Source organism: Tyto alba, unplaced genomic scaffold (assembly GCF_018691265.1).
Source record: "Tyto alba isolate M040663 unplaced genomic scaffold, T.alba_DEE_v4.0 Super-Scaffold_10, whole genome shotgun sequence".
NCBI lineage: Eukaryota > Metazoa > Chordata > Aves > Strigiformes > Tytonidae > Tyto > Tyto alba.
Genome location: NW_024881262.1, coordinates 15,080,110 through 15,095,814, shown reverse-complemented (window position 1 = coordinate 15,095,814; position 15,705 = coordinate 15,080,110). Strand labels below are relative to the sequence as shown.

Here is a 15,705-nt window from a genome sequence, read left to right as displayed (position 1 = left end):
TAGAACTTACTTTTCTTAATGTCCTCAGCAAATGTGGTCGGATTTGGCTATGGGGATTTACTGAAAGCTGCTACACAAATAAATAACAGAGTACAAAATTAGCAGCAGATCAACAAGCTGTGCTAAAGTGAGCAGTGAGGAGAGGAGAAGCTTTTGCAGTCCTGGAGAGGCTGGCCAGCCTGTGGCTGCGGAAGGAAGATTCAGCTGCTCAGGAGTTTGTTTTGCAGAAGTGCCTAACCAAAGGGTGGGCAAAAGACATACGTTTTCCTGTTTTCTTTGGCAGGGGAGGGAAGGCGGATGATGCTCTGTCTGGAGTTTCAGGAGTGTTTTTCCCATGATTTTTGTCCACTAATGCTTGGCACTCCACTTATTTCACAGGTGATGGGGGTGGGTTTGACTTTTTTTTTCCCCCTGCTCAGCTGTTTCCTATGTGCTCTGCAGACCTCAGGCTGCCTTTGCTGGACGCAGAAGGGTGGTTACAGGTGCAGTATTTCTCCTCCGTGCTTATCCAGTCTGACCAGACCCTGAAGCTGCCCCTACCTAGCTGGACTGGGAGGAGAGCATCGCACCTGCCCGTGCTGGTGGTGCTCAGCTCCATGCACGGGCGGTCAGTGCCTTCACACCTGGAGAAGAGCGATGTTTTGCTGTGTTCAATCACCCGGAATCGCTGCCAGCAGCAGCACTTGGTGCTGCTGATCTGCTCTGTGCAGCCGTGCTGCCCCTCCTACCCGTAGCTGCAGTGCTGCCGGTGCTAACCACGGTGGCACAGCTGCCCCCAGAGCCTGGCAGGGCCGGGACGAGATGCTGCTGTAATGAGCTTCCTCCCCAGCAGTGTCTCCAGGAATATGCTGTGCTATCCAAAGCCAGGTGTGGCTGTTGATGAGCTCTCCCAATGCACTTTCCTGGTACATGTTGTTCTGCATTCTTCCTGCCGTTCTCCTGCAGGCACTTGGCCCCGAGCCCAGCAGCTGGGACGCCAGCAGCGTGGCCACCCCGCCAAGGGCCATGCTGGCCACGGAGCCTGCATGAGGGCTCTCGTCCAGTGCCCAGCTGACAGCGAGGGCCAGTGGCTGAGGGTGGATGTTTGGGGTGCCCTCCCCAGGAGGGTGGTTGTGGGGACCCCGCTGTGACTGTCCTCCAGTGGTACCCCCATCATGGGCTCGGCTGTTGTGCCCGGGTCCCATCACCTTGCCTTGTTCAGTGTACTGTGGGTCCCACGAGTGGCTCCCCACCTTCAGTGAGCTTTGCTTTGATATGAGGGCAGTTTGATCTGGGTAATGCTTTTTGCAAGAAGGTGTGGGAGGAAGAAGCTCCACACTGCTCACTGCATCCATCTCTGTGCCAGCCTTGCTGGGCATCAAAGCAGCCCCTTGTGCATCCCGTAAAGAGAATGGTTATTGCACCAGCTCGAGCTCCAGAGCTGCCTTTTCCTCTGAAGCACTTGACTTAGTGTTTTTTTTTTTTTGAAAAAAAAAAGCAAGTGCTCTATCCTGCATGTTTAAGTGAATAGTGCAGGGCTCCTTGCTCTTAAGCAGATGAAGTTTTCATAGGGAAAAGGAGTGAAACCACAGAAGGGTTGAATAGTTTAATTTGGAAGGGACCTACGGGGACCGTGGGGTTGAGTTCTCTGCTGAAAGCAGGGCCAGCTTGGGGAAGTGTCTCAGTATCCCTCAAACAAGGGGTATAGGCTCCCCTTTCCAAAACTCAAGTACTGCTGCAAAGTTGTGTCCTAGCTGGCCATCAGTTCCTGCGGGGCTCTTCCTGCTTTCCCTGGCCTGAAGAAGGCAGCGTGACCTCGAGTCTCCACACTCAGTTCCTGCACTCCCCCTTATCCACACCGGGGTCGTGTCCCTCGTCTCTCTTAATTATCCTGAAAATCCCTCTGGTTATCTTGTGTGATTCAATGACCTGTGTCCTTCTGTGTATATAATGAATATCAGGCTGCCTGAAAGTTCCTGTTCATCGGACTTTGACGAAAATTAATTACTGGCTTGTAAAATCTCAGTAGCTGACAAGGCACATGTGCAGTTGCTCCTGGTTTTGGCCCATAGCCACAACCTGCGCAGGCGGGCCAGGGCCAGCGCTGGTGCATGGCCTCCAGGAGGGCTGAGAATTGCAGGGAGGGAGCAAAGCTCCAGCACAGCCAGGCTGAGATCCATCTAGAGCAGTCGCTCAGCTCTGCTGTAACTCCCGATGTTTGGATTTTTACCGACGTGCTGTGGCCTGTCCTCCCTTTCCTGCTCCAGCCCCGGCGGGACGTGCTGTAGAGCTTGCCTCCATGCCGGGCTGAGGTTCAGGAAATCCGGGTTGTGTCCCTGGCCCTGTCGCAGCCGCCTGTGTAGCAGGGAGCAAGTCTTGGTCCTCAGGGTGAGTGACGTGGTCTAGCTTGCCTCAGAACGGCAGGATGCCAGAGCCTGGAGCAAACTGTCATCTCTTCTGATGGGCTCCATATGGGAGCCCAGATACAGGGTTGCATTAGGCAGTGGGAACAGACCAGAAAAAAAGCCACGAAACATTGAACACGCTTGATTGTGTGAGTGGACCTGAGTCTGCCCATTTCACAGTTACGAAATGGCTGTAAAAATCCTTCTCTCCTTTTCCTGCCGCAGTTAGCTGGCTCTCATGGCAGGGGGACGTGCAAGGGCTGGGACAGTCGGGCCCCTTTGTGCAGCTGCAGTGCCACCAGCAATATCTGTGCTTTAACAACCTCCCCCTGCCTCTCCCCGTGCCGCTGCAGGCTGAGCAAAAGCTGCCAGCACTGGGCCGGTCCCCAGAGGCAGCAGGTCAGTGCTGTTTCTGGTGTCTTTCCCAGGTAATAGTCCATGATGTGAACGAGCTGACGGAAAAGCTGTTTCCAATTGTTGAAGCCATGCAGAAACACTTCAGCGCTGGATCAGGAACCTACTACAGCGACTCAATCTTCTTCTTGTCGGTTGCAATGCATCGCATCATGCCCAAAGGTAAGCCTCTGCGAGCTGCTGCAGCAGCTGCCTCCAGCAGCACAGGCTCTCTTGTTCTTCTGCAGCAGAATGTTATCCAGTGCTATTTGTAATGCAAAGAAAGTTAAACTGTTGGGGTGGGCTCCTGGAGTTCTGCTCCTTCCTGCAGAGTAGCAGACCCTGCAGTCCAAGACCGCCTACATCCAGGTCTCCACTGGTGTGAGTGGAGGGAGGTTATCTGTGCCCTCGTGCCCTGATGCGGTAGGAGAGGTGAGACAGGAGCAAGTGTGCTCACCCTGTGTGTGTTTACTGACCCCTTCCCCTTGAGGTGTCAGCAGAAAGCGGTGCTGCATGCTTGTGGTGTGGCTGTGTATGAGCCAGCATCAGCAGGGAGCGGTTGTCGAGCCTTTCCTCTTGGCTTCAGGGAGCTCTTGGCAAGCTTTGCTGATTAGCAGCCACTGATCACTTGAGTTTTCTTATTGTGCCTTCACTCTGCTGTTACTGAGTGTGGGAACAACAGTAAATCTGCAGGAAAACAAGGCAGCTGGCAGAGGGGGCTTGGCTCAGTCAGTGCCATGTTTTCCTTCTCTGGCTGCATGCGGGTGCTTCTCCTGAGGCCAGCGCGCTCTCTAGCCTTGGACCAGTCACACGAGGAGGGTGTTGCATCCCTGGACTCCAAACCCCATCCCCAGAGCTCCCCCAGCCCTGCCTGTCCCTGACGCTGGTCCCTGGGCTCTCCCTGCTGGCTGCCTGGCTGGCCTGACGCACCGGTGATGGTCGCGTCCCCTCCCGGGCTGGCCACATGCTCTCCCTGTGCCATGGCAGGGTGCGGGTGGCAGTGGCACCAGGGAGCCCTGGGGTCCTGCCTGGACACACACCTGCCCCAGGAGGAGGTGACCAGCTTCTCGAAGCTGTTTGTGGATGGCCCGTTCCCACCTGTGCGTGTGGCTGAAATAGCTGTTCCCATGGCTAGCACCGCCAGCATCAGCAGCTCCCGTGGCATCTGGAGCCTCTGCCCAGCCACAGTATTCCCTCGAGTCTTCCTGCCATGGATCTCAGGCTCAGTCTTGCTCTTGCTGGGATGTGAGCGGGTGCAATTCCCCTGTGCCCCTGCTGAGCCCTGTCCCAGTTTGGCTCTGCCCAGTAGCTCCTGCCCCTGCACTGGTTCGTGAGGCTTCTTCTGGGCCTGGCTCTGTCCTCCTGGCACAGCCATCCCATGCTAGCTTGTTAACAGTTGGACAGTGGTGTTTAATTTGTGTGGGCAGGCGCTGGGGAAGAGCAGGCAGGGAGGTGGCCTGCTTCGTCCCCCCGGGGGGCTGTGGGGCGAGGTGGCCCTGAGGGTCCCGTCCAACCCCTGCCAATTATTACTCTGTGGACTCCAGCATATGTGCTGTATGTACTTTGCTCTCCATTAGACTTGGGTAATTTTTTTTTGTGTCTGGTGATGTCTGCATTACAAGTGCTTTGAAGTACGCTGAATACAAACGACAGTATTAATGTCGGCTAATTCACTCCTCTCATTCCCTACCCTGTCTTTATCATGTGCTAAAGATATCCTTGTCCTGCCGCCTGCCAGCAAGAAGCTGCTCAGCCTGAAATGCCTTTTCTGCGTTTGTCAACCCACAAGTTATCTCATCTCTTAGAAAGCTTGTTTGCTCTCCCTTAGGCTGACGGGCCTTTCGGTGGTCTGTTTAGGGCACAGGATGTTTAAAGAGGCATTTTTACAGTTTCATGAGCTTAGTTTTTGTTTCAGAAGCTGCTAGTAAAGCTGATTTATATTTCCCTTGCAAGGGAGGTCAGATTCACTGCACTGGGTGCCTGGTGATTTACAGGGCTGGCGGGGCTCCGCAGCCCCTTCCCTGTCCAGCCGGCACCGGACGGAGGCAGCAGGGAAGGCAGCAGCTCTGCTGCCCACTGGCAGATTTGTGGGTGGCGTGGGAATGGCACTGGGCTCCTGCCGCTCTCCTGGGTCTGACAGACCAGCCTCAACTGGTGTGAAGAAGCTGCTTGACTAAGTTGGAGGAGAAAGGACTAAACCTTCCTTTTCAGACAGTATTGGCATTTTTCCTGGTGCATTTCTGTGCCATTTCACCTACCCTGAATGCTGCATCTTTTTGTGCACTTCTACTGGCACATCTGGCTCCATAGTGTTAGCACCATTTTGTTGTGGAAGCCAGATTTGATTGGAAGCTTAAGCATCCTCCAGCAGAAATGAAGGCCCTGATCTGAATATTAAACTCTCTTGGGCATTTGTTTGCACTTATATTAATCGGTCCGTAGGGTTTTTTCAATAGCTAGCAGCCTTTGCATTAAAGTTGACTGGCTTTAGTTTCCCAAATTTATAATTTTTTTGAAGGGAGGCATTTCCATAGGATCATGACTTAGTGATTTGTTTGGAGCCCTGGGGTTGTGATGGGGCACTGACTTTGCAAACCAGTGGCACTGAAAACTGAATACCAGGGTTATTTTTTTTTTTTTAAAAGACTTTTGTGGAACATGTGCTGGCTGCGTACACATTGCACTGAGAATAAATGGGTTTTGCCACTTAGCTGCTCAGTCTTTCACTGTTGCTTGGGATCCTTGCCCAAAAAACTTCAGATCTAAAACCTGCAGCTGCCAAGCTATAATATAACAGCTTCTTAGCTGGTGTAAATCATGGAACTCTCTTGCCCTAAATGTCTTACATCAGTGGAGTTAATCTGATTTAAACCAGCTGGGGACTTGGTATGCAGTGTGCAGAAGTGCAGACTGCATAACTCTTGTCTATGCTTGAAGCTCATAAATCCTGTTTTAATGTGGTGTGGCCAGGCCCAAGGAGCTAGAGGAGGGCTTGATGCATTGCAATGGTTCTGCAACGGAGAAGTGATGGGAAAGTTACACAGAGAGAGGACAAGCAGGGTTCAGGCTTAGGAGGAGCTGCCAGGATGAGGACGATGCCAGCATGAAATGGTCTTGGGACGTGCAGAGCAGTGCTAGGAGGAGGGAGGAGGACAAGGACTCGGACCTTTTTACTTTTCTTTTCAGTATGCCCATCCAGAGGCAGCCTCTCACTTCCCGACTGGCTTTAATCCCTCTAATCACTTGTCATTTTAGTCCTGTAACTTAAGAGCACCTGGCAAGCTTTTTATCACCCTCCTTAAGGACACGTGAAGGAGGAGTGTCTGGGCAGGTTTGCCGGGCAGGTCTGCTTGGCAGGCAAGATCATGGGACAGACTCCTGGTGCCATGGGTGAGGGGAGGAGGAGTTGGGGTGGCAGAGGGACAGCCTGGGGAAGCTGTGGGCTCCCCGGGGAATTCTTGTCCCCCATCCTTGGCCCAAGTCAGGTAGTTTTCAGGGAGAATTAGTGGAGCAATTGGGTGTCCTCAGCAGCTGGTGGGCCAAGGTAGAGGCATCAGCATCCAACAGCTTGGGCGGAGCTTTGAAAACTGCCCTTGATGTTTGATTCCATTGGTTTTGCAGACCGTGCTGCAGCAGGATGACCCTGTGGGAGAAGAGGAGGAGCAGAGGGAAAATGGGACAAGATGGAGAAGCAGCTTTGTGGCTTATCTCTGCCAACTCAGACAGAGGAGTGGAGTCTCTTAGCTCAGGGGAGTCTCTGAAACCTGGCTGGAGGTACCGTGCCTCACGTGGAGTGAGGTTATTTAGCAGAACTTGTCTGAAGATGGTATTTGACAAATTGGAGGCAGCAGGGTTTCCTGGCCAGTAAGAATAGCTGGCAGTCTTCCTGGGGAGTAGCACTGTCTCTGAACATGGTCTCCTCCCCGCCCGGCAGCGTGTGCAGGAGTGCTCGGAGGTTTCTCTCTCACTGACCGGCCCAGCCTGAAGGCAGAAGCCCTGAGGTGGGAGATGAGCACAGGCTGCAAAGAGCCCTGGGCTCTGCCTACTGTGAGGTTAGCCCTCGTACAGCGTGCTGCACCTTCCGTGTGCTGGCAAAGCATTAATTCATTAATCCGGTATGGCTCTGGGTGGGCAGGCAGAGGAACGCTGCTGTACTCCCCCGAAGCTGGCGGGATGCAGCTGGGCAGAGCCGTGGCTGGGATGTCTGCCCGGAGAGGGACTGCCAGCAAGGATGGGCTGCCTGCTTGTGCTAACGTGGCTCTGTGTCTTCACACGGGCAGTGGAGGGAAGAGTGCAGAGCAGCACGGGGTGTGACTGCAATGTTTTATTCTGCTAACGGGATCTCTTACGAGCACATGTATAAAATCAGGCTTGGAGATCTTCAGGAAAGCAGCTCAACAGGATAGTTCCTCCTCATGCCCAGCCTCTCTTCTGCTTTGATGCCTTCTGCATCCCCAGAGGTGGCCCATGTGCCTGCAAAAGGCTCTGAGAGCAGACAGCAAGACCCATCAGAAGGTGTCTAGCTAACAGCCAGGAAGAGATGCAAACGCTGTTTGGCTTACCCTCAGCCTGGTTTAAATACTTCAAAAGCATAGGACCGAGAAGGGGAAGAGAGCCGATTCCCTGTCTGGTTCATTCTGGTGTTAGGAATCTGGGTGAGAAAGTGAATGTGTTGGAAAATACTTGGGAGAAGATATTTGGTGAGGAAATGCTTGACCTGATTATCACTATTGAAATTGGTGAGGTGAGATACAACTAAATTATTAAGATCCCTGGTTACAGTGCTTATGGGAGGTGATGGAGAAGAGAAGTAGGAGCTGGGTGGTACTCTACTGTGAAGATGCACTTGGGGGCTTACTGACTGAAAACTCAGGAGCTTGGTTTGCAGGTGCACTTCATAAGGTTATTAATCAGGGCCTTGTAAGGGAACTAAGCAGCAGTGTGGGAAGTGGGTAAATTTCTCTGTGACTAAACACAGGTGGGGAGCTATGAGAAAGGAGAACAGAGGAACTGTATTACTGAAATTTATGGCACATCAGCGTGGTCTGTTGGAAAAAACCTGGAAGAGATTCGGAGATGGCTTCTGTGTGGGACAAACCTGGCTGACTGAGACCCTCCGATGTGGGAGAGGGCTGGCCGAGGGGGTTGTGATGATGTTTGTCCAAACTGCCTGTTAATAACCAAGCCTCAGGCCGCTTGGGGTTTGGTGCTGCTTGCAGCAGGCTCCAGCTGCTGGCTCCAGCTTGGTCTCCCACGAAACTGATATCAGCCTTTGCCTGCTCTGGGAGTCACAGTGTCCTCTGTGAGCATCAGCTTACGCCTTTCCCACCGAGCGGAGCTGGAGGGAGGGCAAAGGGCAAAGGCCAGGGAGGAGACGTGTTGGAGCGAGCACTGAGCTGCGCTCTGCCCTCCTCAGGGCACCTTGCCTGCGCCAGGGCCGGGCACCCGGAGCACTCCTGCTGCTGGCTGTTGAGGTGGAGAGCCTGGGAGCCAGGGGAAGTGGGTTAGATGGAGAGGTGTCAAAAAAGTAGTGCGTTTGCTGAAACAACGCCTGAAAACATTGTCTATCGCATTTGTAGGTGTGCGTGCGCACATGAGGGTTTGCCATTGCAGCTGCGACATTTGAATCCCTAATGCAGGGTTGCCTGGGTCAGGCTCTGTTTGCCCACGGGGTGCCAGCTGCACATGATATTTCCCCTCAACAGCACCTGGGTGCAGAGAGTTACTGCACACTAATTCTGCGTCACATGATGAACAAAGAAAAGGTTTATCAGAGATCTGGAAGGTGGAGCCTGGCAGAGGGAGATGGGGAAGCATCATCTCTTCTTCTTCCTCCTGTCAGCTGCAGAGCAATTCCTGGTGCACAGTGCAGCTTCCCACAAAACTCAGTGGCTTACGTTGTAATAAATGAGCGTTCTGAGTGTGCGTCACTCCTGATCCTTTCCTGCTGGCTGAGCGTTGCCATCATTGCTGAGCCCAACTGCATCGGAGGTACGGAGAGATGCAGCGTGTTGGGAGAGCGTGGGGAGGAGGGTGCCTGTGTCCCAGATGCTCCAGGCCTAATGGTGCATTATCGAAGTGGAGATGTTGTGAAGAGACACAGAAAATTGGGGTCTGTGATGGAATCGTGGGAGATGGCCCCAGAGCCACGTGTTCCCAAGCCGCAGTTCCCACGGGATGCTGCAGTAGCTGAATGGTTTATTTTCTGGCAAAAAATGTTTCCATCTTTAAAGGGATAGAGGGAATGTTAATAGTTTCTGGTGTGCTCTTATAACCTCCTTCCCTACTTCATGCCTCGGCCACGTGGAAAACAGCCAGATTCCTTCCCCAGCCGGTCTCTGGGCTGCACGCAGTCATGTCAGATCTTGTGATGAGAAGAGAAGAGGCTGGAGCGGTGGATTTGCGAGCAATAGGGAGAGTGGTGCCAGCCATTGTTCCTTGCTGGGGCAAGCCTGTTTGGCCGTGGGAGTTGTTTTCACGGTGCTTTTTGGGAGCAGGCAACAGCAGACTTCTAAATAAGCCCACCCCAGGTAAACGCCGGAGGCTGTGGCCTTGTAGGGGGGTCCTCACCTGCCAAAAGGAGACTAACCCCGGCCGGCTGCCCGCAGGACGTGTGTCCCCTGGCCGGAGAGCCCCTTGGCCCCGGGAAGGGCTGCTGTGATGAGGGGGATGCAGATGCTGCTCGGCAAGTGCCCGGCACCCCCCGGGTGCGTTGGCATGGCAGAGGCCCCTTCCCTGTGGCACCGCTGCCGTTGGGGGCCGGTGTGATCTGCAGCCCCCAGGGGTGGTGTCACTTCTCATCATTTCCGCTGGCCGCCCCTCGCTGCAGTGCCACCATTGCTTATTTTGGGATGTCCTAGATCTGTCAGGCTGGGGCAGGCGTGCGCCGCTGCTTCCCTGCTCCCCGTGGAGCGGCAGGGTCTTGGTGCCTGCTGCTGCGGGTGGGTGCTGCCCTCCCTCCCCAGCCAGCCCCACTGCCCTGTCCCCAAAGGGTGGAAGCTTCTGGGTGTCACCTTGCTCCCCACTCTGCTGTAGCTCCTTGGAGCTTAGCAGGAAGAAGGACAAAATCTGCCTTCAGCCCCTTGCCCCACCATATGCAGTTAATCAGGACGTGAGCTCATCTACCTTAAAGCATTTATTTTCCTGTATCTCTTTTTGGTTTCCCTTTCCATCTCACCCGCTCATTCCTTCACAGCTTTCCATCCGCACTGCTTTGTAATTTATGGCAACCTGGAATTAAACTTTATTTTGTCTGATTGAAAGGTTTCCCTCTGCTTATCCTCCAGCTCCAAAAAGTGTCTTCCCACTCCTCTCCCAGTGACTCTGTATATTAAGTACACAGCAAGCAGCACTTCCAGCTGCATCTTGAAAGCTGTCATGTGCTCAGTGATGTCTCTGCCTCAGAGTCCGGTTAAGTGCCAAGGTATTGAGCACCATTGAATGTTAGTCCCTCAGACCTTGATGGGTTACAACGAGACAGATGCACAGGAAAAATTAATTTTGTGGAACAAAACACATCCACCTCCTGCGAGGTCTTCCCCATCCCTCTGGAGATGGCTGTGGGGTGTGGGGTGAGGCGAGCTGAGGGATGCTACTCTCAGTACCTGGGGCCATTGCTGCTGCACCAGACCCCTGAGCTCACCCAGATGCCTGCCCTGTGTGGGTGGTAATGATGTTTTGTCATCTGTCTTTGGCAGGCAGCCTAATTTTTTAATTAGCTGATGGGCTGGAATTGCTGTGCAGCAGCCGTTGCTCTACTCTGCTGGGTGCCTAATCGGTGCTGCAGAAACCTGGTTAGCATCTGAGGTGCTTGGGTATGTCCCCCCTCACCTCCTACCCTCCCCTGGCACCCTGTTTGCAGGAAGGCGAGGCTGTTCGGTGGGGAGGGGGGGCTGCTATGCTGCCCCAAGGAGCAGAGGGGACCCTTAGCTCCACGGCAGAGATGAGGACTTGTGTTTAAGCAGGCAACTGGAAGGTAAGCTGTCTTCACCTTGGCAAGCCCTGCCAGTGCAGGGCTTTGTAGGATCATCTCTTGGAAGGGTGGGCTCCAGAGCAGCACCAGGTCCTGGGAAGGGGGACTGCAACCCCCCCGGTCGCCAGCACACTGGCAGCAAGCTCTGCAGAGCGTGTTGTGCTTGCACGCACGCGTGCCTGCCCCTGCCTCGGCCGCCTTCCTCTGGGTGAGGCTCTCTGGTGCTGCCGGGTCAGCTGTGCGGGCAGCGGTGATTAATGCTGGAAGTAGAGGGGGAGACTTTATCTGCGGAGAAAATAAGGCCTGGCAGGGGGAGCATACAGCCGGAGAGGAAGCTGCTGACAGCGGGAGGGAGAGCGGCCGGGGCAGCCGGCGGTGCAGGGGCCTGAGCCAAACACAGGGAACCTCTAACGAAGGGCAGGATGGAGAACCCAGCGTGTTTGGGTAAATAAACCATCCGTATCCATGCTGGGCTTGTGCTGGCATTGCTGCCTGGCACTGCAGCTGCACTCGTGCTGTGCTCCCCACTGCAGCCGAGGCTTTTGGGGGTGGCTGGCTGCTGCTGCTGGGCAGCACCCTTGGGGTTGCACAGGGATCCTCTGGAGCCTGTTGCCCGCCCTGTGCCTGCGCCCGACCTTGGTGCTGGCCGTGGGAGTGGTGTTTTTCTTGGCCGCACATCCCTGTGAGCCAGCGAGGGCGGAGGATCCTGGTTTCACAGCCAGCACGGGCGGCTTTGCAGAGCCGTGCATTGCTGCTGGCAGGCACGCTGCCCGCTGGAGCAGGGGCTGCTGCTGCCCTGCTCCAGGAGGTTTGTTGCCCGGGGCAGTGATCCAAAAGTCCCTGCTGCTCCTTCACAGCCTTCTAGCTAAAAAAAAATCATCAGTAGGCAGAGCCAAACTCAAAGCGATGGAGAGATATGGAGGGGAAGCTGCCTAGGTGTGCCCTGAGCCCTCCAGCCCTGCTGACCCCAACTCAGAGAGCCTGGGCTGCCTGGTCCTCTTTCTTCTGATGGTTCAAATCAAGTGGCAAAACGCACAGCCACTCCCTGGCCTTTCCCAAGACCCCAGCAGCAGCCCCACAACACCCAGAGCTGCAGCCACCAGGGGACACTCCCGTCCCTTCGCTGCGCAGTGTCACCCATGCTGTCTGCGACCACTGCTCTCCCTGCAGAAGGGTCTCTGAGCTGCTCTGCATCCAGCAGTTATCCGTTCCTGCCCATCGCCCTGCCCCTGCGAGGCTGTTGCCCCCCACGCTGTCTCCAGAAGGATGGAGGGGGTTCCTGCCTCCCTGTGTTGCAGGGCTCGCTGCTGCTGGATCTGCAGAGAGAGGCGAAGCAACATGCCTGGGTCATGCAGCTCACGCAGGGTGGGCAGTCCCGCAGTGTCCTCCTTGATCTCACCTTTTCTGCTCTGCATGGGCACAAAGCGCCAGCCTCCAGCCTCAAAAGTCGGTGCTGTGATGAAAGAAGGCGGAGGGAGGTTGGGATGCTCCCATCTGATACGTGTCAGGCTGTCTCCTCATTGGCATTGTGCACCAGGGTGCTTAGGTCCTTAAAAACAGGATTGTTGATTGAGGTGGAGACTCTGGCACAGAGGCTGACGGGAGCAGAACCGGATCACCGCCAGCATTGGTAATGGGCATCTGCCTCAGGAGTGCATGTGAGATTTGGGCACAGTGCAGCCTGGCCGGGCGATGGCTTGTCCCCTTCTGCCATCCCACCGCTCCCTTCAGTGTCTCTGCTGCCAGACCCAGCTGCAGGCAGGATTTTGTACTGAGAAGGGAGCCGAGCTTGTGCCAACACAAGCCTGTCAATGGGCTGGACAGCTACACCACCTCTAGGAGGTTTCAATTCTTGCTTCTTCTACCCTAAAGCTATTAAACCACTGCTTGATTAACAGTGATTAAGACCACACCATTTGCTGGACAGCTTCTGCCCTTGGCGTTGTGATGGCAGCTCTCCATTTTGCTATTTGTTCCTGGACACAAGTTATTTTCACTCTTCTCCCCTCGCCACGGAGCGATGGTGGCTGCCGGTGGTGGCATGCCTCTGCTCCAGATCTGGCATGGTTTGTATGGAAGAAGAGTATTTGGAACTGAGGCCAACACTTACACCCCAGCCCTGCGCCTGCCATCTGGGCTCAGCTTTGCCAGGATGGCAACCCTCATACAGAGAAAGTTGTTGGGATGAGTGTGAATGAGTTTGCTTGCAGAATAGCCTGTGCTGCCTGCAGAGGCCAGGCTGCAGGACCTTGCTCTTCTGCCTTGTCTGTTAGAGCTCAGGGCATGGTTGGGGAACCACCCTGGGCTCCCCACACCTACACCCAGGGGTGCCTGGTGTCCAGGAGGTCTGTAGCTAATGTAGGAGCCTCTCAAATTATGTCGTCCTCCAGAGACTAGTTTTGGCCATCACTAGATTACCTGTGGATGCCCCAACTGCATGTGGAACATGGCAGCACTGTCTGTGCCATGGAGGGTCACGCTGCTGCTGCTGCTGCCTGCCTCTGCCCTGGCTGCCTGCAGCACCAGCAAGGCAGCGACTCGCTGGTGGCAAAGGTGCTGGAGAAGAAGAAGACAGATAGCCGAGAAGGGCGTTTCCTTTGCTCCCATCAGGTTTCTAGCTAGCAGCTGGCATTCCCAGAGCAGCCAAGGAAGTTGTCCCCACAGGCTTCTGTGCTTGGCAGCTTCCCCTAGGTTCTGTGCAGGCTCCTGCCTTTGCACCTCTTCTCCTGACCCTCCATCCGTCATCCACCCAGTTTCCTGTAGTTTTAAATCCACTATTTAAATCTCTTGCAGGCCATCCCCTCAACTCAGGCTAGGGAAAAGTAGCTCAAGGCTGCCCATCTGTAGGCTGCTCCAAACAGTGGCTGCGGGTCAAGAAGGGCTGGAGGGGTCATAGCCGCTGCGGAGTTGCTCACTGCACAGCATCCCCAGAGCTCTGCTGGGTTGGCCAAAGCAGCACTCCTCCTCCCTGTGCCCCACTGCTGCCGCCCACGCTCCTGCCTGACTCTTCTGAGAAGGTCAATTTGCTCTTAAGGGTCGCATCACATGTCGGTGGGGTGATCTGGCTCGCTGCACACCCGCCTGCTCCTGTCCTGCTCTGTCCCCTCAGTGCCATGGGGCAGGCTGTGGGGTTGGTGCCCCCAGGGAAGGGCCATCAGACTTGCTGCAGAAGCTGCCCGAGGGGCTCCTGGTGCCACTCAGAGCATCCGGACAACCCGCCGGGCCCCTTGGCACGCACCCGGGGTGCCTGCCCGCATGCTGGCATAGCTCTGCTGGGTCCTGGCAGATGGTGCTGAGCAGCAGGGCACAGGAGAGTGACCTCCTGCTTTCTGTGCCTCCTTGTTGGGCTGAGGCGCTTGGGAGAAGGAGGCAGCGCCTGCATGAGAAGGGGTCTGCACCAGCATCATTCTGAAGTGCTGCTGTGGGATAACCTTGGTTCTCCCTCTCTTCAGCAGCTGCACCCTGGTGCAGGGCAGCTTGAGCGCCGATGGTGGCTTTCTCTCCTCGTTTCCAGCATGGCAGACCCTGCTGCAGGATCACACATCCCTGAAGCTGGTCTTTCTCCTCTGGATGTGGCTAGAGAGAGGGCTTGAGCCAAGTGCAGAGAGCAGCCCTGCTGTGGCTGCTGGTACGAGGCTGCAGTAAAACATTATGAGCTTTAAACGGGGCCAGCCTGTGCCATAAAGCTGTCACTGCTAATGGAGATCATCTCCGCTTTGACTGGCGTAACTCCCCGTTACGCGCCGTGGCTAGAAGAGACGGAGTTGAACGGAGCAGAGAGTAATATACAGTATGACAAAGTTGGAAAACTTGCTGAGCAAAACATTCTCAGCCTTTTCCCACATTTCCAGCTGGACCCCTTCAAGCAGTTTGTGCCAAAGAGAGCATGCGATTCCTCCACCCCCACATGGCAGCCAGGACAAAGCGCTTGGTAAAAGGGTGAAAGAGCACGATACATCATAAATATTAGTGCCTGGCCCCTTGCCAGTCCCAGGCAGAGAAATCGTCTTGTCCATTAATCTGTCCATGCAAACTGCATCTGGCAAAGTGGCGCTTTATGTCACCCATTGCCTTGGTGTTGCAATTAGTGCTTGCTTTAGAAAAAAAGGAAAAGTACTTTGTGTTTTCTGGGTCTAATTGTTAATGAGTTTTTCCTGGGGGGCTCTGCCAGCACAGTGTGGGACCAACGCACAGCGGGGCATGCCAAACACAGGGAGCCTCTAACGACGGGCAGGATGGAGAACCCAGCGTGTTTGTGTAAATAAACCATCCGTATCCACGCTGGGCTTGTGGTGGTGCTGGCATTGCTGCGTGACACTGGCATTGCTGCCCGGCACTGCAGCTGCACTCGTGCTGTGCTCCCCGCTGCAGCCGAGGCTTTTGGGGGTGGCTGGCTGCTGCTGCTGGGCAGCACCCTCGGGGTTGCACAGGGACCCTCTGGAGCCCGTCGCCCACTGGGGTGCTGTGGCAGGCAGGGCTGGATTGGAACTTCCCCCAGGCTCAGCTTTCATTCTCCGCTGTGATTAATTGCAGTTCGCACTCATCTGTAATTTTAGAGAACAATCGGATGACGTGCCTCAGTTGACTCAATTGAAACATGATGAGGTGTCAGAAGGCTGCTGTGCATCAGGGTGAGCTGTGCCAGGATCCTCCTGGGAGCCCCATTCCCTCTCCTCATCCTTGGCAGTGCCTTGGAGGGCTCAGGCTCCCCGCCGTTTCTCTTGGGCTGAGCTTGTGCTGTAGGTCTGGGGTGTCCTCTCCCTGGAGTTATGTGAGCAGTCTGGTTATTCTCAAATGCAGTAGCATTAAGGATTTGGGTTTTTGCAGTGCTGTGGTATGAGCCACTGGGGAGGTTTGAGGTATTTGGGTTACATGTCTCGTTCCTCGTTACAGAAATCCTCTGGTCTGTCTATTCATCTGCTTGAGTTGCCCTAGCAATTTCTAAGGCAGTTAGGA

The 15,705-nt window shown here is 54.9% G+C and overlaps 1 protein-coding gene across 1 annotated transcript in view; it reads left to right on the top strand.

Annotated features, from left to right (window-relative positions):
* Positions 1-15,705, top strand: part of XXYLT1 (xyloside xylosyltransferase 1) — a 36,598-nt gene that overhangs the window by 3,665 nt on the left and 17,228 nt on the right. Inside the window, exon 2 of the mRNA XM_042797605.1 lies at positions 2,813-2,960. Coding sequence (XP_042653539.1) covers positions 2,813-2,960 — 148 coding nt within the window. The remainder of the gene's footprint in view (positions 1-2,812; positions 2,961-15,705) is intronic.